Source organism: Vidua chalybeata, chromosome 5 (genome assembly GCF_026979565.1).
Source record: "Vidua chalybeata isolate OUT-0048 chromosome 5, bVidCha1 merged haplotype, whole genome shotgun sequence".
Lineage (NCBI taxonomy): Eukaryota > Metazoa > Chordata > Aves > Passeriformes > Viduidae > Vidua > Vidua chalybeata.
Genome location: NC_071534.1, coordinates 19,638,398 through 19,666,077, shown reverse-complemented (window position 1 = coordinate 19,666,077; position 27,680 = coordinate 19,638,398). Strand labels below are relative to the sequence as shown.

General features: G+C 51.7%; 1 protein-coding gene and 1 non-coding gene across 2 annotated transcripts; both read right to left on the bottom strand.

Annotated features, from left to right (window-relative positions):
* Positions 1-19,287: 19,287 nt before the first annotated feature.
* On the bottom strand, positions 19,288-26,391 carry RPL3 (ribosomal protein L3). Its single transcript, XM_053943302.1, has 10 exons — positions 26,308-26,391; positions 25,127-25,319; positions 24,467-24,635; positions 23,466-23,601; positions 22,122-22,308; positions 21,591-21,751; positions 21,203-21,304; positions 20,632-20,727; positions 20,054-20,173; positions 19,288-19,397 (listed from the first exon to the last, which is right to left on the bottom strand). Exons 1-10 carry the CDS (start codon positions 26,308-26,310, stop codon positions 19,353-19,355), a joined length of 1,212 nt encoding a protein of 403 aa, XP_053799277.1. The 5' UTR covers positions 26,311-26,391; the 3' UTR covers positions 19,288-19,352.
* Positions 21,914-22,006, bottom strand: LOC128788994 (small nucleolar RNA U83B). The gene has a single exon (XR_008431281.1). It is a non-coding gene; the product is annotated as a small nucleolar RNA U83B (small nucleolar RNA).
* Positions 26,392-27,680: the final 1,289 nt, after the last annotated feature.

Sequence of the window (27,680 nt, the reverse complement as noted above, 5' to 3'; positions counted from 1 at the left end):
ACTGAGCATGGGGAAGGGAAGCGGGGGCAGAGGGCAGAGGGGGATGAGGGGATAGAAGGAGCAAGGACGTCGGAGAAGGTCTGGGGTGCCTCCTGCTTGGGGGAGGTTTTGTGTCTGTACGCAGCGAGAAACTGGCCGATTTCCACAGGGTTAAACTTGCATTTGTGTGGGCAGCACCTGGACCCTTGTTGGGAAATACCTAACGCCATGAAGCTCAAGGCTTTCCTTGGCAATCTGCTTTTCCCATAGCTGGCTGTGCTTTTCTCTTCTTCCCATCCTGAACGCAGTGCTTGCAGGGCTTTAATGGCTTTAGCACCGCACCTACAGCCGACATCACCTAATCTCCTCTTACACGTCTCAGTCCCCAGACAAGTGCTGTGATTTACTCTGTCTGACCTCCTGCTGTGCCACACAGTGAAGGAATGTCCTCTGCACAGGATCCCATCACCTTTATCACCTTTATCATCCCAATGAAGTGCTATGTTCATAGTGCCAAGGATTTTTATGCCTGTTGAGCAAGACCTTCCGCTCCCTGGCCTGTTAGCATTGGGTCATTTGTGCTTTTTTCTGAAGTTTCACAAAGAAAGTGGAGCTGGAGCCATTCTGGCAGTCATTTCCTTTCCCCTCATCCCAGCTCTCTGGAAAACACACTGGAATTTCAGTAACAAATATTCCTCCCATTTCACGTTCAGATGTCTGGGTCGTAAGTCCCACCCTGGTTTCTGAAACACAGGCTCCACTAGTCCAGAATGGGTGTCTGCCTCACCAATTCCTGCGAGGATATCCATGAAACCACTCACAAAGTCAAAGCAATTGCCAGCATTTTTTCCTAATCTATTCATAGTTCTGTAGGGTTTTAGTCAATGCTCTGGAAGCATATGCCATTGGGTGATCATCTTGCATTTGAACAGCTGCTAATCTCTGCAAATTTGCATTCACCGGGTTTTTTTAGCCTCCTCGTTAATCTCAAGGCATTTGGTTTTGGGGTTTCTGTAACAAGTATTTTTTAATTTTCGAGAGCAGTTCTCATTATCAGAGGGATCACCCTGGGACAACCATTCTCCAGGGAGAATAGAATGGAGATAAATTAGACATGTGTTTAATTTTAATTCATTTAACATGCCCAGGATGAGCTGGAGGGTGGGCAGGGCAGCAGGCAGAGAGAAAGAAGAGTGAGAGCAGTTTGCCCCTGGGTACCTCTTGAGAAAGCCTGGCTCATTACGTTATAAGACATCCTCATTTAGGAAAGATCACAGTCCTGGGTTTTGCCTCAGACCCTGTGGAACTGCACTGTTCCCCTGGATATGCCTGCAAATCTCCACAAGGCTTTGGGATCCTTCTTCACAAACTATAGCCTCCCAACACTCTCCATACCCTTCTTCTGCAAGCCAGGGGAACAAAGAATAAGCGGGGCAGCAGAGCTGCTCTTCCAAAGTCAGCCTGCAGAAGGAGGTCCACCAGAGCGTGCTGCCAGCAGGAGACCCCGGGAGTGCAGAGCTCTCTGCTTGCATGGAGCTGGTAAAGCCTCCAGAGCCCGACTGCCCCTGGCTGAATCTGCTTGAACCTGCCCCTGTGCTCTGCCAGGCTTCTCTACATTGGCACCGTCTCCTGCTCAACGAAAAAAGAAGGGGACTTTCCCAGGCATTCTCCTGCAATGGTACCAAAATGAGGCAGCTCTGAGAGCAGACTGTTCTCAAAATTTCTCTCTGCCTTCCCCAGGCCTGACTCTGCAAGGAGCCCTGATGGCCGCAGTTACCAGGGTCAGAGTCACTCTCTTTGGCTGATATCTTCTTCAGGCTCCAGTTATGATTTCTGATCAATTTGATTCCAAATCAGTGTATCAACCACGGTCATTCCTCAACTCTCAAGTCCTTCAGACACATGTTTCTTTGAGACACCTCAGTTACCAAGAAAAGGGTCAATTGCAACATCCAACATGTGAAAATGAGTGGAAATATTTGCACTTTCTTTGACTTTGGCTCTACAAAGATTTTCTCCCCCAACTCTGTGCTGAACAGACCCTTTCATTTTGGTTGATTTATGACTATTTCATTGGAGGTTTGCCTACCTAAAATCCCAAAGGCGCTGCCAGAAAAGGGCAAAAATTATGCAAAATTAAATATTTTCTTCAGTGTATTCATAATCCTGGGATCTTGTTGCCAAAATGAAGTGGTTCAGAGTCATATGAGATGTCTTAGGGTATCTGAGACACATGAATGGGGCTGGCAGATCTGCCATGGAAGTTACTGGAGCCTAAGACCGTCTGGAGTAGCAGCTGGAGGCCAGGCAGGATACACTACTGCATCTAAAATGAAACTGGAAACCAATATTTGGGCAACTGCATCAAATCCCAGCTGAGTGAGTTGTGAGTGTATCCCCAACTCGAGAGAAACAACCTCAGGATGAAGACAAATCTGAGAACTGAATAAATGTGCACTACCAAGCCTTGCAAGCACCCTGTCTTCTCTGCCAAATCAAATCCGGTTCTTGCACTAACACTGAATTGAGCTGCTTGTCAGATCTGCTACAAAATAATTTCATCCCCACTCAGGCTGGCCATCTGTTCACTCTTCGGATTCACATGATTTTATGCCACCACTCTGTAACCTGATGATCAATAGCTTCACCATTTCTGGCAGCTGGCGTGCTGCGTAAAATCTTTCCCAAGCACTCTTCTTACAGGGATGGGTGGAAGGGGCCTTGAGATTTCATTATGATGTTGACCAGCATTTTTTCCTGCCTCTGCTAGAACGGAGCATGGGTCTTTTTCATGTCTGCCTCTCCCTCATGTGGTGTCAGGGACTATTTCAGCTCTTCTGCCTGCCCTGAGGACCTCAGTGCTACAGGGGCATCCAACCACCTGCTGCTGCCTCCTCTCGCCCTCAGCCAGGGAGCCTGAGCCACTCTGCTTCTGTCGAGGGTTAATTGCTTTAGGCCACTGTGTAAACACCCTGTGACTTGCTGCAGGGCTGATAAGAGCCTGAGCTTTATTCCTCGGCCTCAGTTACCTGTTGCTGATCAATGCTGCCCTGAGCGGTGTCACTGTCGTGTGGCTGGGGCCAGCAGGCATTGTCTGTTCTGCCACCTGAGTGTGTGCTGGGAGCAGCATGAAACCACGGTATTCCCAAGATAAAGCAAAAGGCTCTCCGTTTCCTGCGGGGTCGTTGGTGTGTTGGATGAGGGCTGCAAAGCCCAGAGGTGCTGTGGTGGACACTTGGTAAGCGCAGAGGTTCAGCTATGGCAGGGAATGTGTCCCTAAGGGTGTCTGGAGAGCTGCGGGGCCGGGAGCCCCCATCACATCCTCACACTGATGGGAGTAGGGAAGGAGAGGCCCCCTGAGGAACAACGGAGCATTGAGCTGCTGCCCTATCTCTCCAGGGGGAGGGAAGCGGAAAGGTGATAAGAGCTCTCTCAGATGAGGAATTCCTTCTCACTTTCCCCTTTTTGTTTGCCTTTCATCAGAGATAATGTGCGTCTTGGGCAGCTTACCTGGATGCTGAGCTGCAGCAGAAGAGGCAGCCAGAGCCAACCTGTCCCCCTGGGTACCCCTAGACCCATGGCTGCCACTGTCTCTGGTGGGTTCCCACAGCATCAGTCCAGCCATGGCCCCTCTCCTTCCCCACCAGCTGACCTGTGTCCTCGAGTCTGCTTGCATGACATCCCATTGATTTACATCAGTAGCTGTAACCTGAGGAGCAATTCGGAAAAGGGGAGCAAGATAATGGGCAGTAAAGCCGAGGCTGATAAAGGTGGCAGAATATTTGGGTAGCATTTCACAGCACAGGCACTAGCTTCCTGAGAGGGAGCAGGAAGCACCAGAATGCCTGCCCATGCCATCCCCAGCCTGGGCTGTGCAGGCTTTGCGTGGCCAGGCCATGACCTTAATTCCCAGAGGCCCTGAGTCTGTCTCCTGTCCCCGCAGATGGGATGGGTTTGAACTGAGCAGAGCTCTGGGAAGAGAGGCACAGAGAAGCAGCACTACCAGACTCTAAGTCCCTTCTGCGACTGTGTGAACAATCTCCAGAAGGAGAGGCTGATTTCCAGCTGCCTTTTCTAAACCAAACCACTCTGATTGCTTAATCCAATCCCCTTGTCCTTTGCAGGACACGGACCAGGAAATCTTGCTTGCCAAGCCTTTTCCCCAGCCCATGTTTTTGTGGCTGTGGTGCCTCCAGTGACCAATCCTTGCAATGTGGCACAGTGAGGCACAAGCATGTTACAGGATCCCTGGGAAGTGGGAAGAAGATGGGAGACTTGCAAGCAGTCAGAGCCAGTGTCTTTTTTTCTGCAGAGAGGCTCAGCTGCACAGTGCTTGGGAACCCCAGAGCAAGGCTGGACTTGCCTCCTCAGCAGATGTGACTGACAAAGTTTGTCTGGAGATTTGGGCTGTGGTGGTGCCCCAGCTCCACACCTCCCTGCCTGCACCCCCTTGACAAGAGCTGGGATGTCAGTCATTGAGTCTGGCAGCTTGAGAGGGATACCCTGTCAACTTGAGGTGGGCACAGACATCCAGGCCAGGGTCTACCCATTGGTGTGAAGAAGAAAATGAGAGGGAAAAAAAACAAAGAGAAAAGTCTGGGTAATGGAGAAAGACCAAAGCATGAAGCTGGTGTTTTATCCTTGGCCTGGGCTCAAACCTTTGGAGCAGGAGAGGGATCCTTACTCTGTCCAGAGAAAGCTCTGGGAATGTCTCTTTGGTGCTGGAAAAGATCACAATTTGAATTCAGGCCTTTTAGGAAGGGACTTCTTCAGCACATCTTCCAGTGAGATGGCTTGGAGATTTCTCTGTCCCCTGGGATCACCAGTCCTTGTCACTCAGTGATGGGCAATGCCCAGTCCCCTGTGGTGCTGTAGCTGGGACACATATGCTGGGATGCCCAGGGGTGGCCTTCTGGTCCCTCAGCTACTCTGGCCTCTGATTCATTCCTGCTGTTTGTTGCCAGTCCTTGCCAAAGGGAAGGCTGAGGAGAACATGGGAAGAGAGGGTGACTCATCCTTAAAGCCCAGGTGGCTGTCCTAGCTGAGGGACACCTGAAGGCTTCTGGCACCACAGGAAAGTGGTAGGAAGGGCAAACATTCCCAGAGAAGCCATGCAAAATAACGGTGGGAGAACAGGGTTTCCCTGCTGTATTGTGTGCCTGTGCATCTGGGAATCTCATCAAGCCCACGCGGCAGAATGAACTCATAGCCAGGGTGGGAAGGCAAACCCAGAGCCTTTGTCTGCCCTCAGGTCCCATCCAGCCACTGCTCTGGCTCCCTGTTGTGCTGCCAGTACTGGTAACCACTCAGTGGCATCCCCGACCCACTCGTGGTGGGATGGGAGGTAGGATGGTTCCCAGTTAGTACGTTCCGGAAGTTGCAGGCATTCCTTCACCAGGATCTGTCACCTCCCTGCCACAGCCACCCCTGTGCCAGCACCTCCAGAGACCAAATGCTCAGGGGAAGAGGGGAGGATACATGATTTGGGAGAACAGAAAAAAGTGAGAAGGAACAAGAAGGTATAGATGAGGGCAGTGGAGATGGTGGGGCAGTTGAGGGAAGCTGGAGCCAGACAGGGATAGCTTGGGGCTGGGTTATGGAGAAGTAGATGGGATGGAGGTGGAACCGCTGCTAATGAATACTGTACTCGACCTGGCAATTGAGATAGATTGTACACAAGATTAGAGGTCATGGAAAGTGTATTACAAGCTCTGCATTGCTTTTATTCACTGGAGACTTTTGGAAAAACAAGCAGGAAGGCAGCACAATGGGTCCCCCAGCTACGGACATCTCAGCACACATTTGAAAGACAATGGAGAAAACTATTAACTCCAAGAGTCCTCTATCCTGTCTCCAGTAAGATGCATTCCTTGTTTGGCCTGGATAGGAACTAGGTATCAAACAGACAAAGCCAATTAAAAAAAATCTCATAGGAATTTCTTCAGGGGAAAAAGGGGGTTGGGTAGAGGGGAAGAATGACGCAGCTGCCAGGATTAAGCACAGCCTGAGTAAGGGCCTTCAGCAGATGTTGACTGGCAAAGGAAGGCAGGTTTTCACATAGCCTGGTGCTTTGGGATCTCTCTATCCTAGATATGGAATGCTTTGTTTTGGTCTGGCTACTGGTCCCCAGCATCCCCAGCCAGGCCTGCGGAGTGATCCCATCCAGCCCCAGAGCTGTTCAGGACAGCTGTTCAGGGCAGGGAGCAGCAAGGAGAGTCCTGGGGACCCTCAGCTTCTCTTCTTGCTCTGGCACTTGGCCTTGACTGGAAGGACAAGGTCAGAAGCTTCCTTGCTTAAGGTCTCCACAAACATCTCTCCAGAAGGGAAATCTGCATCCTGTCACCTGTCTTAATTAGAGAGATTATCTAATGAAATTGCTCTTCCATCAGTATTCCTCTTTCTGATAACAGATGGTGGCTTCCTTTCCCAGGAACCAGGAAAGCTGTGCGTCTCTCAAGTTCTACCATGTTCTTGCTCATGACCACAGCCCCCTCTCTTTGGATAACCACCAGCATTTCACAGGGCTCTACTGCAGATTTTAAAGTTCAAACAGTCCCATTTGTTCACTGGGTGACTGAAGGGACCCTAAGGGGCTGCACCACCTTCCCTGCCAGAGGTAACATGAGGCCTTCAGCCGTAACTTTTCTGCTAGACAGAGGCAGGTCAAAAAGCATGGGCACAGACCCTCAGGACTTCTGATCCTTGTGGTGGCAAGGCTTCCCCCCACCTCCCTGGGAAATTCCTGCTGGGGTTCACTTGAGCAATTGCAAACTCTTGCACAGATGGGCAGCGGAATTGGACAGGCTATCGTGCTTGAAGGGTTCAGCATGATGTTCAGGCTGGCTCCTGCTTCCTCTGCTGCTGCAGCACAAGCCTATTTACTCTTCCAAATCCCTAAAACCCATCACATTGTCTCTTTGACTTCTTGGAGATCTGCAATCTCACGATCCTGCCATTACACCACCCCCTGCTCAGTCTTGACCCATGTTTATCCTGTTTGTTTGGGCTTAGAAGCTTTCATTTGATGCTTCTCATGTTGAAAAAAAAAAAAAAAAAAAAAAGGGCAGGGGGAAACCAGTGCTGTAGTCAGAGGGAGACCAGGAAAAGTGATGGAGCTGGGGAGAGGTTTGGGGCAACCTCTCCTGCTGCAAGCGACCCTCTCACCTCTGCTCCCCATGGGGCCCTGGGGAGGTACTGTCACATCTTGGCTCTGGAGGAGAGGGGATATCCTTAACATAATTTCTTAAGGTATTTTGGCCAAGCATCCTGTCCCCTCTTCCTCTCCCTGAGTTCCTGTCATCTGCAATGGCCAGTGACCTCAGCTTGCACAACAGGTTGTTGAATTCAGAGGTATGAGACCATGAAACCTCCCCATGGTTCCTTCGGGGCCTGTGGGCTACTTGGTTAATTTCCTAAGTCTAGAAATAACCTGTTATTTCAAAAGATCAATCCCAACCTTGAAATTAGCCTCCTCAAGAGTGCTGTTTTTGTTGTTTTGACTCACATCCCCCCTTCCTGCCCCAGCCTGGAAGGTCTCAGACCCTAATTTAACCATGGGTTGGTGGGATGCTGTGAGGTTGCAAAGCACTGGAGAGTCTCTTGTTGAACAGATCCTCCCTGGAGAAAAACAAAGGTTTTGCCATTCTCTACCTTCCAGCTTTCCCTCACATACCTCAGCAGTCCATTTCCATTGCCCTCTATCCCTCAAGCTTGCTTTTGGGGGTACCTCTGAGGTCCCAGGAGGTACTCTGAGCACCTACTCAATTCCCAGCATGGTCACTGGAAGAGAAGTCTTCCCTGGCCCAAAAAGACCCCTGCTCTAACCTCCATTCCACACATGCCATTGCTGATCTCCCCTTCCTCTGCACACCCTTCCATGTGTCCTTTCCCAGCCCTGCTCCTGGACACACATGACAGTCCCAGGTTTGTTATGCAGTAAAATATGCCTCCATCCCTGCTCTCCAAAACACCCCAGCCCCTGACTACATCCTACTCCCTGGGAGCACCTTATCTTCATGATTCCCAGCCCTCCTGAGCTCGGCAGCCTGACCCCTCCTCCACCACTTGCCCCAGGAAAAACTGTTCAATATGAAGAGCAGCAGTGCTGGATCCTGCTTCCAGATTAGCATTTATCTCATGCTGGGCTCCATCCCTCAGAATCCAACACACATCCTTAAACCTTTTGTATTCTGCATAAACATTTTGCCCAGATCTTCTAAAGGGCCAGGCAAGAGAGGAAGCAATGGTCTCCAAAGAGCGTGAAACCTTTGCGTCATGGTCGTATCCCCTCATCCTTCACGGATGCTGAAAAGTCCGGCTGTGCAACACTGCATGAGGCTGCACAGGGAGCAGCATGAGGTATATAGGGTGGGAATGTGTGTGAAAGGCCAAGATGTGCCAGTGATAAATGCAGAGCATCGATTTCCTACATCCTGAGCCCCCAGTTTCCCACCTGGGTCCCACAGAGCATCCCACAGGACACCCCACACCTGCGGCATCCTCCCTGTAACTGGAAGCTCAGGAACCACCCACTCACCATGGCTTTCCCTGCCTTCCCAGGTGGCCAAGCCCTGCCTGCCTGGCAGAGCTGGGCTTCTGGATTCACATATGCAGAGTGAATGTGGCCCATCCAGGAGGAAGAGCAGGTGTGGATAAATTTGGAGCATAAGGAGGCGGAAGAGTCCTTGCAGCCTGGAGGAAACCAGCTGCCAGTGCTGGGGTAGCTCAGGGGAGGCAGCAGCAGCAGAGCACAGGGCAAGATTGCAGGAGCTGGGGGAGGCTCAAATGAGGAAGTTAGTGAAAAGCATCTGGAGATTTGAGGTCAGGTAATTCCTCATATAGCAGTTCCTGCACCGCTCTGGGAACGGACAAACAAGGCCTTCCTTCCTCCCAGCTTCTTCCTCCTCAGCAGCTCTCCTTTTCAGGAGAGGCAGCCAGCCAGCCCTCTCCTCCCACATCGCTGGCTGCATCCCTTGGGGTGACTCACCTGGCCCTTGGTGTGATCCAGGGCTGTGCACACCTCCCTGCCTGCCGTGGGATGTGTGAACAGTGTGGGCACAGGGACATGCCTGGGGCCACACAGCAAACGGTGGTGTCCCGTGGCAGCACAGGGTGGCCAGGCAGCAGCTGGCACTGCTTTGGGCAAAAGCTGGAAAGCACCTGCCAGCCTCCCAGTGCAGTGAGGTGTGGCTGCTATTTTAGGCTGGGAAAGCACAGGAGAATGGATCTGAACTCTCCCTGCAAAGCTGCGGTGGGCACTCAACCAGGTGTCAGCTCCAGCATTGGTGAGCCCAAGTGATGGTGCTATTTTAGGAATGTATTCTTTTCCCCTGCTAGGCTATTTTTGGAGGCTGAGTAGGTACCAAAGGGACCCAGATATGTTGCAGATAAGGGACTGATGACATTTTGACGCTTATGTTCCAGCCACAAACACTGCTCACAAAGGCAGACCCTGGGGATTGGAGGCACTCCTGGCAGCAGCAGCAGCAGCATCCTGGCTGTGCTGCCCTTTCTGCAGGCAGCAGGGTAGGGGTGCTGTAAGTTTCCCCTCAGCAGTGTTGCCCCAAATGGTTCCGTGGTCCCCAGTGTCCCACAGCATCACTCAGCTTCATGACATCACTGGCGGGGGAAATCTTCCTCCTTGGCTCCGGAGCAGCAGTGCACGTGCCATGGGGATGGGGCTCTACATCTGATGGAGCTGGAATGGGCTCTCACTCCTGAACCACAGAAAGATCTGAGATGCCAAACCTGGCCCTTGTAACAGAAAATGTGTCTTCATTGCTTACAGCTTTGGTACACATCCTCTTCTTGGAATTAGGGATATGGGAGTTGGATGGGGCGAATTACCTTGGCACAAGTGTGTTGAGGAGAGGGCTGTGTCCACTGTCATCACACTCCACTGCCACATGAAGGCCGGGACTTAGAGAGCGCCCCAGCCCAGCCTAGCTGAGGCTCTTGCACCCCATAGGGCCAGCAGCTAGGAGACCCAAGGGCTTTGCTCTGTTCTGGGAGAGTGGATTTCCTGCCCCAGAACCACATGAAAGATCCCTTGGCACTCAGGATGCAGCACTCCTGACCTGCACCTCCAAGAGAGGAAGCACATGGGGGCTTCCTAAGGACCTGGAAGGTGCCATGGATGGGGATGAGGACAGGGACAGCTTGTGACCCTGCTAAGCAGGGGTTTGCATGCTCCTCCTGGCCCTGGGTGAGATTGATGCCAGGCCCTCTGACCTTTTTACTCAGAGTTTCCTTTTGTGCCTGTGGGACAGAGGGCCTGTTGTGTGTGCAAGGCACGGGGACAACCCCCTGGCATTCGGGAGTGCTGGAGGGGACAGCTTTGAGGCAGCGGTGAGGCTGGCGCCCACGCTGCCACCAAGTGTTGTGCTGTTCCCATGGCCACCCTCGCTCCACCATGTCAGCCAAAGCTTTTGCAGCAGCTGGGGATAGAGTAGAGGACATGCCCCCAGGTCACCCTCTCCAGGGCTTCTCCATGGCAAGAACATCAGGCAGTGTTAGTTCACAGCTGCCTCCTCTCCTCACCTGGGGACCCCTCAAGGTCTCTTTGCACCCCAGAACTCAGTGCAGGAGGTTGGGCTGGGAGGTGCAGTGTGCTGGAGGAATGTGAGGTGTGCCGTAAGCTGGGACTGAGACTACTTGTCTGGGCTGTCTCCAGCACAAATTCATGTCTAACTCCTTCTGAATGTCTTTGTTCCCCTCAGTGGCGTCAGCAGCTCTTCGCTCTCTCCAGGAGATGATTCTGCTTCCGTCGCTAGCGTTTCCTGTGTTTCTCCCCCCTCACTCCTGTAGAGCCAGGCAACACCAGCACAAAAACAGGATTCGAGTGGCTGGAGAATTATCCTGATAACAATGACCAAGGAGACAGTGCTCTGGATGGGACCCTCCCTAGAGTCAGCCCTCCAAACAGCTCACACTAACCTTTGGCACCCCCTTCTTCCCTGCCCCCATGGCTACTTGTGCACAGGGGGGATTTCAAGCAGGGGAGTGAGCAGCCAGAAAGGGGAACTGCTCCATGCTGGCAGGTCCTTCCATCCCCACACCTTGGCCATGGTGGCCAGGCAAAGCAGCTCTGACGCTGTCCCCAGCTGCTGTCCCCATCACGAGTCAGCAGAGCAGCAAGGTGCTGTCCCGTGCCCTCCCTTGCCATCCCAGCTCCATTTCCTAGGGGATAGAGCATTTCTGGGAAGCAGGCAAGGGTAATTGCAATCTGTCTTCATCCATGAACAAAGCTGAAGGCAGCTCAGGCTTACAGACAGGGCCAAGGGAGCTAATGCCTGCAGATGTGCCCCCATGCAGCAGGAGTCCTGGACCTGTATGTCCACCTCTCCACCCCAAGCACGCCCAAAGGAGAGCTGGGATTGCTTAGCATCCCACATGCAGATCTGAAATTTAGGGAACCCTCACTAATGGCCCAAAACGTTTGCCTGGATTTCCTGAAGAAGGTCCCATCCCCAGCTCTTGGCCACCACTTCCTGAGGAGGAGCTGCCACCCTCCCAGCGCGCTGCCGGCACAGCTGGGGCAGGAGAAGAAGGAGCCCGAGCGAGCCTGGCTGATGGTGCCTGGAGCGAGCGAAGGAGCACATGCACAGACTGATCTGCTGGCAGGTCTGGAGGCAGCAACAAACACTGGGAAGGAGCTGCAGAGCCGTGGTGCAGCTGGAGCCTGAAGAAGGTGCATCTGCAGCCACGCTCCAGCTTGTTGAACAAGCTGGGTCTGTGTCTGCGCCACCCTCCCCCTCCCAGGTGCTGGGCTGGTCCTTGACCGAGTGCTCCCTTTGCTTCGCACGGCAGGGACCTGTAGAGTGGGGGACAGCAAAAACTGACTCTGTGTGCACCTGAGTGGCACCCCCCTGGCTTTATGGCCTGGAAACTTTTCCAGTGTGCTCCTCTCTAACACGGCATCTGCTTCCCGCTGGGGATCCGGGTAGCTTGGAGGTGGTACAACCTGAGAGAAATTGAGGAAGTTCTGCCTGCTGCAACATCCAGTGAACACCAGACTTGCAGAGCTGATAGAGGTAGAAAGATAGTACCTCCAGCCTTACTGATTCCTCCAGCCTTACTGGACCTTCCAGCCTCAGCCCTGGCCTTGCTGTTCCTCCACTGCCCTACCCTGTAGATGCCCAGTAGATGTGCTGGGCCTTGGAGCAACTGGTGGGACTGAGGCCAAGTGTAGACAAGAGTTTGTGCTGTCAGAGCCAGGGGTTTGTGATTCCCTTGTTACCATCAGTACTGCTGATCCATAAATTCCTGGCAAGGGAGGAAATCTGATTTTTGGCCAACACAGGAGGTCTCTGACCAACAGAGGCAGGAAATAGCTACAGTGAGCGAATAAATAAATGCTGCAACTGTAGCTCTGCCTTACATGGTCTTCATGGGGAGTTTTCCTTTGTTTTTCAGGATGGCTATTTATACCATGGAGTGTGAAAATGATGTCAGCAAAGCCTCTGCTACTCGCCACAAAGAAAACCAGACTTGAGAATTTCTGTAGTGCTGAGAGACCTCCTTGAGCAGAAAGGTTCAGAGGCTGTTCACAAGGCTGGTGGACCTGGCAGGAAACCCCAGCTGCTGTGCAATTCCTGAGGAGTCCCTTCTATTTCCACACATCCAGCTCAGGGGGACAGAGGTCCCAAACCCATCTAGAATATGGCTCTGCCCTGTAAAAGTCCATCTTGCCTAAAATGTACTCACAATCCCTTCTCAGAACATCTCTAACCCCTTCACAGCCTCCCTTTTATCACTGTCTTTCTCTTTTGCTCCCTTTATTTTCTATCCCATTCTCCATTGCAACCTTTAAGGGTTTTGGCACCTGCCTGCTCATTCTGGCAGTGTGGATCCAAGTCTACCCTCGAGGACAGGAGAAGAAGAAATGCTTTCCTTGTGGGACTTTGTTGCTCCCCTGGGAAATCCCAGGAGATATTTCAGAGAGCCAAACCCCAAGATGGGTCATCCCCATGCTCACAGGAGGTAGGATAGAACAAACTCAGCCCAGAAGACCCCCAAGATCAAGCTGAGCTTGTTCAGCTGTGGATGGTGGGCAGCAATGGCCATGCTTTGGGAAAGGAAAAGAGGAATAAAACTTTCCTTCCCACCGTGTCTGACCCCTGCAATTAGGAGTGGCTACAACAAGCCCACACGAGTCGGAGCGCTTGGTTGCCAGCAAAGCCTCGGTGGTGCCCATGGGCAGGGGCGGCCGGCGGGGTGGGAAGGGAAAAGCCAACATGAGTTCAAGGATTGCCGGTGTACTTGAGACAAGAAAAACTCTTTCTGGTGACACATGCATCAGGTGTTTCCAGACGATAACAAAACCTGCCTGAGGTCATCGATATTTAATTAGCAATGAGCTCGGTTAAACATTATCCCGGGGGCAGGAGGGAGGGAAAAGGTGCTGAATTGGAGAGAGGTTTAACTCTTTGCAGAGAAAGAGAAGGAAGAGGAAAGGTTGCCTGCAAGGAGAAAGGGTCTCCGTGGTTGGACCCCATCAGATTCGAACACTAGGCTGGACCCAGAGGTGGAAAATCTTTGGGGTACATGTGTCTCTTGGGTCTCCAGGGGAAAGAGGTGCTTTTTCCCATGGAAATGAAAAGCACTAAATTTGAAAGCTCAGTGCTCCTGCACTCCAGCAGCCCCAGGGCAGCCAGGCACGGCCGCTGGAGCAAAAGGCTGGTGAGCAGTGAGGCCAGTGGCGTGTCTGGTTTCCCCGCCAGAGCCCTCCCGGCCTCAGCCGTGCCAACAGCTGGGGAACCGCGGCGCTTTCTCTCGGATGGCTGAGTCACAGCCCTGCTACCTGTGTGGGTTCACACCTGGGTCCCTGCCCTGCCGCCGTCTCCACTGCTTCCTCTGGCGCACATCCCATGCTCCGCACTGCAGAGACCCAGCTCAGCACCCTGGGGGCAAGGAGGAGGAGCAGCAAGGCATGGGGGGACAGTACTGAGGGTTGCCTTTTGGATGAAGGCTTGGGTTGAAGAAGAAGGGATGCCAAAGGCTCAAAGTAGGGGTGACATGCATTTTGGGCCTCCAAGCTCAGCCTGAAACCCCAGCATGTTCCAGGAGGAGATGCTGCAAAGGTACCAAATATCCAGCTATGGACCACCCTGCTCTGTCCTTCCCCAGCCACTCACACGTGCTGCTCCCTGCTACCTCCCCCCTCCAAAATCCCCTCTTGGCTGCCCCAAACCTGACACACATAATTTACCCCTAGATCACAGGGATCTGCTGAAAGATTGAGCATGAGCTGTGCTATGAGAGGGGACATGAAAAGCAGCTGTGTTTCCTGCCCACAGCCAGGCTCCACTGCCACGCCAGCAGCCCCTCAGTACCGGGGACACCTGGGAAGGCTCCTGCTTGGAGAAGGGAATGGAAACTTGCTTGGGAGATGGACAGGACAGCACAGCATGGCTTGGGGTATGGTCAGCCACAGTTTCCATCAGCTGGCTGGAATCCCTGGGGCCTGCTCCTGCCTGGCAGGAAAACCCCTCTTGGAGAGGAGGCAGGTGAATCTGGGCTGGTATTTGCCAGCGGCTGCGTGCCAGGGGATGATTCCACTCCACCTCAAGCAGAGCCTGGGGGACAGTCAGCCTTTGTCAGTGTTCAGTGCCACCTCCCTTGGGATGCTGCATGCTGTCTCTCCTGCATCTCTGGCTGCAGTGGTGGTGGTGGGGGTCTCCCATTGCTGAGCCCCTCGGAGGGATCCCTAGAACAAAATGGCCTTTGGTAGAAGGGTCGGATGAGATCTCCAACACAGACATGGTGAAGGCCTTGGGCTGGAATGAGGCCAGCAGCAAGAGGTTCCAGTAGCAAGGATGTACATCCTGCCTCCACATCGTCTGTGATGCAGACAACCTTCCCAGCACAGGTGTATTGCCTTCCTAGAACCTCATCCTCTCCTTATCCCTGCTTGTCACCAGGGACAGGCACCAAAGAAGAGGATGGATGTGTGGGACAGATACAAACTCCTGCCAGGCACTTTGCTCTTGGGTAAGGTGCCAACTCCTGCTTTCCTGCTCCAGTTGCTGTGACATCCATGGGCAAAGTCCACATGTGACACATCAAACACAGCTGAGGTCCTTCAGAAGTGGGAGAGGGAACGAAGATGAGGTGGGGAAGGTGCCACAGTCCAAGTCCTCTACTGCTCACCCATAAGCTCTGAAAATGGTGGGGTATAAGGTGGGAAAAATTAGCAAATCGCTAGTTTAGGGGCAGAATAAACAACGGCAGCAACCCTCCAGGTCTCTGAGCGAAGGAAGAGGCTGCAGCCCCAGGCAGGGCGGAGCAGGTCGGCAGATGCAAGAATTTCATCTGCAAGGAGCAAGGAAATGTCCCAGAGCTGTTTGATCTTATTGTATGAAGGGAAGCGGGAGTGGGCGTCCAGCCTTGCTGGAACCAAACAAAGATTATAAATACCTCTGCCATCAACAGCTCCTCGCCGACCTGGCCTGCCAGAGCCCAGGCTGCTGGCTGATTCCCAAGGGGAATAATGAGCTTTGGTTTCCATCTACCCCTTGAACACAGTGGCAGAGAGGAGCAGAGTACACAGCAGACAGCTCCAGCCACAAAGGTGAGGGGGAATTATCCTGTGGAATGATACATGTGGGGGTAGCTTCTCTCACTGAGTGCCTGCACGGCTGTGCCCAGCAGCAACGGCCCCTGTTGGATTAATTCAGTCTCTACGGCCACTGGTGTCAATAAAGAAGTTAAGAAATACATGTTTTAAAAGCCCTGTGATGTGGCATTTGGGTGTGAAGTGATGCCTGAGCCCAGTGGACAGTCTCAGAGAGGTATCCCTTAGATGTCCAAGCCAGATCTAGGTATATGTCTTTCCCTGATTAAGTCCTTGGGTTTGAATTTGATGCCACACATGCTACCAAGAATGCTGCCTGACATCGGAGTGCTTTGGGGCTTGTAGGGAGCTGGGTGGCACCTAGGCATCCAGGGGACCCTGGCACAGGAGCTGTCCCTGCCAGGGAGGGAGGACAGCCCCACACAGTTTTGGGGAAGTTGGGAGCCTGTGGAAGATAAATTTAGTCTTCCTCCATGTGCCCATTGGTTGCCACAGAAGCATGTGATTCCTCAGCACCGTGCTGAGGGAAGGAATGAAAAGACTTCCCAAAACTCACGTGGGCTCCTGTAAGTCCCGTGCCCAGCCAGGGAGCAGTGCTGCACCAGGACTACTGACATCTCCATGGCAAGAAGGCCCTGGTGGCCATGGGAATGGGCAAACTTCAGCTTTGGCTTTGCTTTTTGGCACAGGGAGCTGCAGTCATGGAGCAGGGCTGCCTGCCACCCCCTGGGCCCGCGCTGGGAGTGCCTCTGTGGGGAACCACTCCCCACCACATCCATGCCCCCAGGTCCCACAGGCACTTCTAAGGGTTGGTGAGAAGCCAGCAAGTTGTCAGGTACAAAAGGAGTCCTCAGGCCGGGGGGGCTGCAAATCAAACGCACGCTGCCCTCGGGACAGCGCAGCGGAGCTGCTCTGGCAGAAAAGCTGCTGCGGTGCATGAACCCGGCTGTGGCTCCCCCGGGGCACCTTCATCAACCCTTCTCCCCCATCGAGCATACTTGAAGCTCCCTGCTTGTCACTGGGATCAAAGGCAGGGGCCGGGGTGGGAAGACAGGGTGTCAGCTGGGCCACTTGTGAAGCTGACTGCAGGAGCCAAGACCTCCAACTTGAACCCAATTTTTTTCCCCCCCCCAGGCATCCTTACAAACTTCTAAGGACTCTGCTCCGGCATCACAGCTGCATCTCGTTTCATCTTCGGCGAGGAAAAGAGGCAGCAACGCTGGCTGGGGCCAGATGCCGCTGGAAAAGCGGCCCCCCAGCCGGGAGCGCCGGGTCCCAGCCCTGCACCGCTGGCAGCTGGGGAGCGCCGGGTGCTGGGGGTGAAACCCAGTCCCGCTTCCCAGCCACAGCCCTCCCACCACCAGCTGGGGCAGGGCACGTTCCCACGGCTTTTGCTGTTATTTCAGCAGGGCCAGGGCTGTCCCTGTCCTCCTGTGGCTCTTGGGTTGGTCTGAGCATCACCAGGGTGTGGGATCTTTTCTGACTGGACTGGGATGTGGTTAGACATTTTGGAGCAGGGAAGATACAGTCAAGCAGCACCACCACAGCATTCATGGAGCTGTGGGATATGAGATGACAGTGCCAAAAAGAAAAACTCAAAGTACTTAAAAATAAATTTAAGTCACCCTAAAAATGTTGGGACTCAGGAGCTACTGGACCAATGTATGATCTGCAGCCTGTTGCACTGGGGACTGTCCCCAAAATAGAGTATGCCTGCTTTGCAGGAGCAGGAAGGCTGGGAGATGAGAGTTGCAGGGTGGACTCAGGTTTTAGGAGTGGGAGGCTTTGCCAAAGCCAGCTTGGCATCCCATGGCTTCACTCCCCAGGCACATGGCTTGGCAGGGACCTCCCAGAGCAGGTTCCCAGGAGCTGCCCAGCAAGGGAGCCGGGTATTATCGTGGGGCTCCAGGGAGCCCTAAGCGGGGCTGAGAGGACTCGCACAGCCCGGGTGCCCCAGCTAAGCAGGGTTTTTCTCCAGGCCAGTCCCACCAGCAAGCCCTAGGCGACAAGTGTCTACAGAGGAAGGAGCGCCACCTCCTGACGCTGGATGTCCCTAGGATTTCAGGAAACCGCTTTTGTGGGTTTTTTTTTCCCCCTCACCATCCGCTGTTTTATCAGTCAGCAACAATCGCTTCAAAAATAAACAAACCCAAGTCTGGCACTGGGTTCCAAGACAAACTAACTCCTCCTGCCAGACACACGCCGAGCATCTTCAACAATGACATTCCTCCAGGACTGCTTCCACCTACTTAGGTGCCAGTATGACTAAAAATTCCCTCTGCTATCATTGCCACTTAGAATCAGCAACATCCCAGAGCTCCCACCACAAGGCATGGTAAAATTATGTGCTTTTAGAGATTTTCATCAAGGTAGTCCACAGTTTGTCATGGATGCTCACCCCCAGCACAGCCATTTATCCTCATAATCCCAATTCCCTTGGATGCATCTGACTGGTGAGACAGAAGGCAGGGTTGGCTCAGAGCCATGCCCTCCCATGTCAGCTAGTACATACCAGCTTTAAAAAGTGAAAATCCCACCTAAGGCTAACACGTGGAGGGAAAAAAGCCTCACTCTAGAGCTGCCCATAAAACTGCAGGCTCAGGCTGGACAGAGGTTGGGAATTCCACTTTTCTGCATCAGAGGAATACTAATTTAAGGATCTTCTCCACTTACCTGCCAATTTGAGACAAGGGAAAAAAATGATTTCTTATTATTTCTCTCTTATTTCACTTGGCAGAAATCAGCGAGCAGGTTCATGTGTTAAATGAAGCTGACAGCAAGCCAGGCAGCTCTTTCAGTCACCCAGTCTGGTTTCTAGGGAAACAAGGTAAATGTTTTTCCTCCTTCTTGCCACCTTTTAACTCTTAGAAGGCTCTCATTCACCACCACATGAAAAAAATCTCTACATCCCACCTGTCTCCACTCTAGATAAGAGCAAATAGGGCCAACCCAAGTCTGTTTCAGGGCAGTGCTACACTTCGGTGTGAAGGTCTGCAGTTATTGCTTCAATTGCTGCCACGTCTCCACTTATGGTCAGTGAAGGACACAGCAAACCATCTCCCCGGGAGCCAGCAGGGTATTTTAGGCCAGGCAGTAACACAATACCAGCAGCACTCACAGCCCTCCCACCTCCTCAGAGTGGGATGCAGATCATCCCCCTCCCCACGCAGGCAGGCCTGCTTCCTGTCACCTTTCAGCAGGGAAACTACATGCAATTCAGAAAAATCCAGCTGCTGTAAGGCTGTATTTTTCAGGATACCTGCTGCCTTCTGCTGCTCTCAGGGATAGCAACAAACTGCATTTGCAAAGTGTGCAGGCTACAGCCCCTGCCATACAGACACTGGAAGGTTTCCATGACAACAACCAGCACTCGCCAGCTACCTAAAATTTAGTGGTTTGAACGTCTGGTTTATCTCAAAACCCATTTTACTCAAAGCTCTCTGTCCACCCAGCTCGGGCTTGACAGGTGGACTAATACCTCAGCAATTGCAAACACATTTAGGGCCCCTGCTGCTTCACTATTTCACACCACCAGAGACATCCTGCTCTAATCCACAATCTTTGCTCTGCAAAAACAGCAATAGCAGCTTCATTTTTTATTAGAGCAACCCTGCTGCTATAAGGCAGATGCTCATGAGCTAAAACTTTACATGGTTCTTTGGTTTGATCCACATGTAGAATCTGTAGTCAGAGTACCAGGCTTGACACAGTGATGTATATACCAAGAGGCAAAATTAATTTCTTTAAAATATTTATTTTTTGGTCTGAGAGCACACAGGCCATAGGACCATTCCACCCATTAGGCTGCCTCCTCTTTTGCAATGCGATCCTTCTTGAGTGGTCCCTGAAAAAAACACACAAAAAACAAGCTATGTAAACAGCAGTCTGCACAAAAGACAAAACATCCCAACCACAAAAGCTGTAAAGAAACAAAGGCAAAAAAAGCCCTCCATGTTACAACCCACTGGAAACCCTTTGTCCCACGGCCACAGCCAGAGGTTTTGGGGAAAGCTGAACCTGGCACAGCCGCACTGGGCTGGCCGCGTGACTCCGGATGTGCCTGAGCAGCAACGCTGGTGCCACCTGGTGGGGAAGCTCCTGCTCGGCCCCAAGCACAGCACTGCTCTGACCCTGTCGGGACCTTCACAGAATTCCCTCTGCCTTCTCCAGCAAAGTGACAAACTGGGAATGCCACCACTGTGAGCACCCTCCTCCCGAGCTGCTCTTAGAGGAAATGGAGCAGTGCTTGTTCTGTGCTTCAACACTTAATAACCTGTGCCCTAACATGGCATCACCCCGCAGAGACAGAGAGCTGTCACTGGGGAAGTGAGACCCCAGGCCCCCTGCAGTTATAACCAAGTTGGCAGGAGGCCTCTCAAGTGAAGTTTGTGTTTCACAGGAACTCTGGCCACACGACAGCCCAAAGGCCAAGCTATCAGCTGCCATGAGCTCAAAGACAATACAGTGGTACACAATAAATGTGCCAGGAAGAGCCCTTACCATGAAAGCCTTCTTCTCCTCAGCTGTCTGGAAGCGGCCATGACCAAATTTGGAGGTTGTGTCAATGAACTTCAAGTCAATCTTCTCCAGGGCCCGGCGCTTGGTCTGCACAAGCAGGGACTAAACAGAGAGATGCCAGGTGAGTATGCAGCAGCAGTGCCCTTTTAGCCTCCAGTACACTGGCTACTTCTTGTCCCCTCCAAGGCTAATGCCTCCTCGGTCCCTCTGACCTCAGACTTCAGATGCTACCATGTGCAAGGAACACATGACCATAAGCCATTTGCCCTCCACCTCCCAGGTGCAGGTTCAGCCTCCCCAGGCTGAGGACTGGTCAGCTCCCTGCAGCACAAGCCCCACTCTGCCAGTGTCCTTCTGATCACAAGATTTCTCAAGCCAAAACCATGTCCATTCCATCACTACACCTGCAGAAATGACCTTGTGCCACTCCCACAGCCAATACTACAAGGTGTGTTTAAGGCTTTCCTTTCTAGCACGCCTCATGATTCTCAGAACAGCACACACCACACCTGCACCAGAGGCAGCACAGCTCCCTTAAACCATTCCAGCCCACTACTCACCTTGCGCAGGGTCAGGACCCTCTTCTTGGTCCCCACAACACAGCCCTTCACCATGATGAAGTCATTGGTCACCTCACCGTAGTGGACAAAGCCTCCCTGAGCAAGGAGAGAACACTCAGTCTCTGTACCAAGCAGGACCAGTGATCACATCTGCCTACAGACCCACACCATTTCTGAGCCTTGGCCATTCCCACATCCACTGAAATCCTGTTTCCAGTATTGCCTTTCACTGGTTAAGTTTCTTGATGCAGCCATTTACTTGTTGCTGTAAGGCTTTTTATTAAGAACAGCAGAAGAGGCTGACAAAAAAGCAAAAGCTCATCTTGCTAAGTTATTCCTTGTACAAGTACCATTCAAGGTTTGCAACATCTGTCCTACTGCCACATAACAAATTCAATTTCCATGTCACACAAGACAATACTTCGGCTGACTAAACACCACCATCTCCAACAGCAGCTGACTTATTTAAGAGCTCTTCATTTAATCATTTTGTGACTTACACCAGGGCCCATTTGCCTCTTAGGATTGCAGCTCACAAGCAGACTCTTGGCACAGAGCTACAGCAACTCACCAGAGGGTTAATGCTCTTGTCAGACAAGTCATAATCAGTTGATGCATTGTTTTTGATCAGCTTTCCATCCTTGATTTGGTAACCTTGGCCAATCTTGTAAATCTAAAAACAGAAAGCAATTCTACTTAGCAAAAGGTAGGAGAAAAAGCCTGTCATCAAATAAAATGTAAGGAATTCTACAAAGCCTCAGGAAACAGTCTGTTGCACTTGGGAAACACGTGGCCATGCCAGAATTTTAGTTAACCAACATAACTAACCATAGCCACTATCCCCAAGACAACATTCTAACACAGCAAAACACCCCAAGCAAAACTCCCCACTGTTCACTGTCACAGAGCAAGTGACATCAGGCAGCTCTCGTTCTTCCTAGCAGCCGAGAGACACCAACCTTCTTGTTGATCTCAGTGCGGTGGTGGTAGCCCTTCTGGCCCGCACGGGCCACGGAGAAGGCCACGCGGGCGGGGTGCCAGGCACCAATGCAGGCCACCTTGCGCAGGCCCCGGTGAGTCTTGCGCGGCAGCTTCTTGGTGTGCCAGCGGCTGGTGACACCTGCAAGGGACCAAAGCAGTCTGCTGTCAAACTGAGATGTCACTGAAGTCTTCAATCACAGTTTAAGCCACCTTTTCAAGCTGCAGTCCCCAGGCAACAAAAGGGAAGCACAGACCAAGCATCCCCGGAATCAGCATTTCCTGGTGAAGCTCCCTCCCTGGCTGTGTTCTCAGAAGGAAGGCAGCATGGAATGACTCCTCACGGATGTCAGGCGCTGTGCCCAGCGCTCATTCCATGGTCTCATCATTGAACTGTGACAGCAGTATGGATTTACATACCCAGCTCTTGGCACGTGCACTTGTGAAAATTCAACGCTAGGATTTCATTAAAAACTGTATCCTACCGCAGAGAAGGATTTCTGTGTGTTTACCTTTATATCCCTTGCCCTTGGTGACTCCAATGACATCTATCATCTCATCCTGGCCAAAGACCGTTGACACAGACACCTGCTGTTCAAGCTTCTCCCGGGCCCAATCCACTTTCTCAGCAACAGTGCCACCATTCACCTGGATCTCCATCAGGTGAGACTTCTTCTGTCTCAGGGGGAGCAAACGCATCTAGAACACAGAAAACATGACTTTCAGCTCCTGCTCTTCTGAAATGGACCCTGTATTAAGCCAAACATCCTTTTAGCCCTGGCATAATCTATTTCTCTAGTATTCCCTTCCAAAATATAGAACTTGACGAAGGCCCTACAACAAGGGGGAAGTTGTATAGTGGCTTGCAAGTCATTGCACCTGGAAGTTGCATGCCACCCATCAGAAAAATTCCAATGAGGAATAACAAGAAACATGGGGCAACAGTTTTAAACTGAAAAGCAGGGGATTTAAATTTGACCTAAGAAGGATTATTTTTATTATGAAGGTTGTGAGTCACTGGCATGGGTTGCTCAGAAAAGCTCTGGAATGCCCCCCCGCCCCCCCCACTACAACTGCTCAGTCAGGTTTGACAGGGGCCTGAGCAACCTGGTACAGTGGAAGGTGTCCCTGCCCATAACATGGGAGTTGGAACTGGATGATCCTTAAGGTCCCTTCCAACCCAAACTGTTTGATAAAGCCTGCCACACTTAAGGCCACTTTGGGTTGGATCACATTTGCAGCTACTTCTATTGTATTTAGTAGAGGGAACCGGTGAGAGAATCAACAGAGGTTGTAACACTACCTCTACTGTCTGCTACAGGAAATTAGAGTAAAATTAGCCATCTTACTGCACTGAGAGCCAACTCAAAAGATTTAATCCATCGCCCAAGAAATTTAGTCAGAGCACTGACAGCTGAGGAGACACCACATCACTCAGCAGAACACCTCCTCCAGCTGAGCACGAGAAGCTGCCAAAAGTCTGACTGTTCACAATCTCAACAGAATGCAGCCTGAAATGATGCTGAGCACATAAACCCCTCAGTTCAATGTTCAGTCTGGTTTTATTTGTAGCTGAAATTGAGAGAATCTAGGTCTACACAGTATAAGCAAAGGACTGAGCACAAAAAGCTCCTACTACAGCTCAGTCTCTTTTAGATACTCCTTCAAAACCAGCCAGTGGTTGCCAAGGCTCCTGAAACATTCTGTGAGCACAGCTCTGCAGAAAATGAATGTGTAATGCGTTGAATAGACAGCATCAAGCTGCAAGAGGGCAGAAATCTCCCTATAGAGATGGATCAAGTTTCAAGCCTGCTCTCTCAGCAGTTTCCAGCACACCTGAGCCCACAGGTACTTACCTGAGTGTGAGCCATGACTCTAATAACCTGGCAGTACTTCTTCATGCTATTAAAATCCTTCTCCAACTGCTTTTTGCCCTCCTCATCTTGCCACTTCTTGCAGTATTTGGTGAAGGCCTTCTTCTTGGACTTGTGCCTTCAGGAGCAGAGCAGAGACAAGGTTTGGCTAAGCCCTTCATCAATCCCCAGGGAAATGGGGTGAGCGGAAGGAGTTGCCACCTCAGTGGGCTTTGGCTCATTGCCAGCTTCTAATGACTCGTTTCCACTGGCAAGCGGAGCCGGGAGCTCATCAGACAGTGGCCAGGTTGCCAAAGCTGAGCGGAGCTGCCACGAATTCCAAAGCACATTAAATTTCACGCTACAGAAAACAAAAGACTGTAAGGAGATGTCAAACAATTAACAGGAAAAAAAACCCCAGATCTTTAAAGCAATTGTGAGATTACTGTGATCTACTTCAAAATACTCTAATTTCCCCCCCTTGTGTGCCCAACAGCAAAGCTGTTACTAAAACACCCTTGAGAACTCTATTACTCCACTCTGACATCTTTTCAGCCTGCCAAGTTCATCAACAGGCTGGAAGCTCCAGACATGCTGGAGCCACACTTGGGCAAATGCACACTTTCAATCACAACAAGAGCACCTGGAATGGCAATCACAAGTGACACTTGTCTTCCCCTTTCCTGAGAAAACAGGGCTACAGTCAGGACTCGACACTCAACAACAAGCGCCAGAGGCGATTTCCTTATGTCCGCCCGTCGAAGTATCATCACGTGTAGCCTGTTAGGGAGCTCTCGGGCAAACCCAAAGCCACCACACCCACACCAGCGCTACCTAAAGTTATGCTGCCACCCTCATGGAGCCATTCCTACAGCCTATCCCATTCTTAGGCCAGTCTGTCAAAGCTAAACACGAATGGCTCAAAAGCCATGCTAGGATCATTGCAACCCAACGGTAAAAGCACGACCCATGGCCTGAGACCAGGCAAGGCCCTGCCCTCTCACCAGTTCTTGTAGAAGCGGCGCTTGCACTCATCGCTGATGTGCTCAGCAAAGATGGTCTTGAAGCTACGGAGACCGCGAGGAGTCTGCACGTATCCCACGATGCCCACAATGACCATGGGTGGAGTCTCTATAATAGTGACTGCCTCCACCACCTCCTTCTTGTTCACCTCTGAATGGAAACAGAAATACAGCACAATTAATTCCAGCAGCAACTCTCTTAAAACCACCTGTTTTTTCTCCCTCCCAAGTCCTCTGTGTGAAAGGTGAAATGACTCAAGCTCTTTTCACAGAGACGATGCAGGGTAAAGCCACCAACTCTGAAGTCATAATTTAATGCCTTGCAAAACTTTGAGGCTGGCTCAGGAGAAAGGTCAGCCAAGCTGGATGGCAACAAGTAATACATCCAGGACTGGATAATCTCCAAATAAACACTGAAGGCAGCTGACTGATGTCCCTCCATCCAGAAGAGCCATCCCAAGGAGTCTGTTACTGTGCAGCTAAACCAAACCAGTGGTTACAGCAGAAACACACCACCTACTTCAACTCTGAACAGGGTGAAGCCAAGCTAGGACTAAAATCCAGAGCTGCTTCTGGAGGGGCCACCTGTCACCATTCCTGACCAAACCCACCTCCTGTTCCAAGAGCAGTATTAATACATACTAGAGCCAGGTCTGTCCACTTCCCGGACAATGTGGGTCATGCCAGCTTTGTAGCCCAGGAAGGCGGTGAGATGGACAGGCTTGCTGGGGTCATCTTTGGGAAAGCTCTTGACTTTGCCCCTGTGCCTGCTGCTGCGCTTGCGGGGCAGGAAGCCCAGGGAGCCGTGCCTCGGGGCCGAGAACTTGCGGTGAGACTGTGGAGAGAAAACCAACACTCAGTGCTTGCTACAGAGACTTGCTTATGCCAGGGGGCCAAGGCCAGCTCTGTCCTTGCCTGAGAACACGAGTATTACATATATCCAAGGTATTTTGCGTTCCAGAAATTCCCAGTATCACCTGCAGGGCTTCTGAATTCCATTATGTTACAGGAACGTAATCCCCATGCAATACCTATGTACTGCTCAGATTTCTTTAATGCCCCTTCCAAGTTTATTCTAAAATGCCACCAAGTCCCACTCTAGCCAGGGAACTACAGAGGGTGTAATTTGGTCACAGCGTGCCACCACAAGTTCAGTCCACCCCACAAGTCTAGAAAATGAAGCACAGGCAGCTTCACATTTTTCAATGAACCGGTAGCAAAAAAAGCATTACAGAAACAATTTCAGTTTGAAAAACTGCAACAAAGCAGCATCTCAACACCCGCCTTTGAGCCAGTCGCTCTGGGTGGAAGTGCAGTATTTTTTCCAAAGATTTTCTCCCCGAGTAGCACCCCTGCAGCCTCAGATCCAATAAAGACTGGGTTCCATCCCGAGAACTCTCAGCCCAAAGAAAGACTTACACATCCAATCTCACACGCAAATTAAAGAAAAATACCGTGCAGCTGTATACGGAACTAAAAATAAACACGGCTCTATTTAAGAAAAAAAATACTCGGCACGAGTTACCCTAAGCGAACCCCAAAAAAAGCCATAACCACACAGAAGCCGCCCCCCCCCCCTTCTAGAAAAAAGAGCCCCAAATGCCCCCACAGCTGCCCGCACCACCCAAATCCCGCGCCCCGCCCGGAACCGCACCGGCCCGCCCGGCCTCCCCGCGCATCGCCTCGCCCGCGCCTCGAGATGAGCCCCGCACGGCGTCCCGCAGGTGCCGGGGGCGGCGGGCGCGGGGCCGCGCGGCGGGCGGGGCCGGGATGGCGGCGATGCCCGCGGGATGCGCGGCAAGGCCCGAGGCCTCCGCACCCACCATCTTGTCCACGCGCCGGGCCGGAAGGGCCGCCGCTGTCGCGCGCAGCCTTTATAAGCGCCCCGGCCCTCCCTCTCGCGAGAGGGCGCGCGGCGTTACGGTCAGCGAGCGCGTCCAAAAAGGTGCGCGGGCAGCGATGCGCGGAAAACCAAGTTGGCACAAACCATCTGGCGGGGCTTGTGGGGAACGTCGGTCATAACAGATAATGTTTACTTCACTTCATTCCATTCAAGTCATTTTATTTGAAATTAATGAAATTTTGACATTTCATGTCATGAAAATTTGACACGTCATTTCGTTTCATTTCATCAAGCTTCATTTCATTGTTTCATTTTATTTCATTTAATTAAATTTTATTTCATTATGTTAACTTCATTTCAGGAAATTTCAAAATGTCACTCAGTTTCATGAAATTTTGAAATTTCATTCCATTAATTTTCATTTCATTTCCTTTTTTGAAATGGAGTTTCAAAATTTAATTTATTTTACTTTTGTGAAATTTCATCTGTCTTATTATAATGACCACGGGCCTTAATCCACCACAGCTTGTGGTGCGGAAGGGGATGCAAACCCAAGGCAATGGTATCAGTGGAACCCAGAGCTGGGTGGTTTGGAGCCTCCTGCACATGGGGCACCCAGAGTTTGCCCTCAGGATCTCCTGCACCCGACAAATAAGGATGTGTTTGAACAACACCGTGAGGAGATTCCTGCAGCCAGAATGAACTGGAGAGCTAAGGATCCAGCTGTGCTGGCACTGCAGCTCATCTTCCTAAAACAGCACAAAACATCCCTGGAAAGATCCAAAGTCAGGTTGGACAGGGCCCTGAGCAGGCTGATCTAGCTGAAGATGGCCCTGCTCATTGCAGGGAGGTTTGGACTAGATAACGTTTAAGGTCCCTTCCAGCCCAAACCATTCTAGGATTCTGTGGCTGGATGTGGTGGAGGAATGTCCATCTTCTACTACCAACCCGCCCCTCAAAAGGAGCCCCACAAAAGGTGAGGAATGGCTGCTCATTTTTTGGAACTCCCAGTGGGAGCCCATGGGCTGGCTGTAAATGTTCTTCCATCTCCCTCGTACATTCACCTTTAGCTCTTGTACATTTTTGGCTCCCACTGCTGAGCTTAGGGAGCCATGTCACAACCCAAGGGCTTGCTTTCCATTTCAGATTATCAGGGGCTCTGCAGCAGCCAGCAGACCACTGGTATGCAGCTACTCTGCCCAACAGACATGGGCCAAGGAATTGCCCCTAAGGCTGGAAGGCTTCTCCCCACACATCCCTTCCTGGCTGTGCCAGTGGCCATGGTGGTAATGTGGGCAATGGAAAAGCCCGAGTTACTCTCAAGGCTGCAGCCTCTGGAGTACCAGGTGTGTA

Bases quoted from the DNA above. Each gene is read 5' to 3' on its own strand.
- RPL3 (XM_053943302.1), bottom strand. The intron at 23,602-24,466 runs GTGAGAGGGCAG...CTGCTCCTGAAG, and splicing joins CGCCGCTTCTACAAGAACTG to GCACAAGTCCAAGAAGAAGG. The intron at 21,752-22,121 runs GTAAACACACAG...GGTCCCTTGCAG, and splicing joins CAAGGGCAAGGGATATAAAG to GTGTCACCAGCCGCTGGCAC.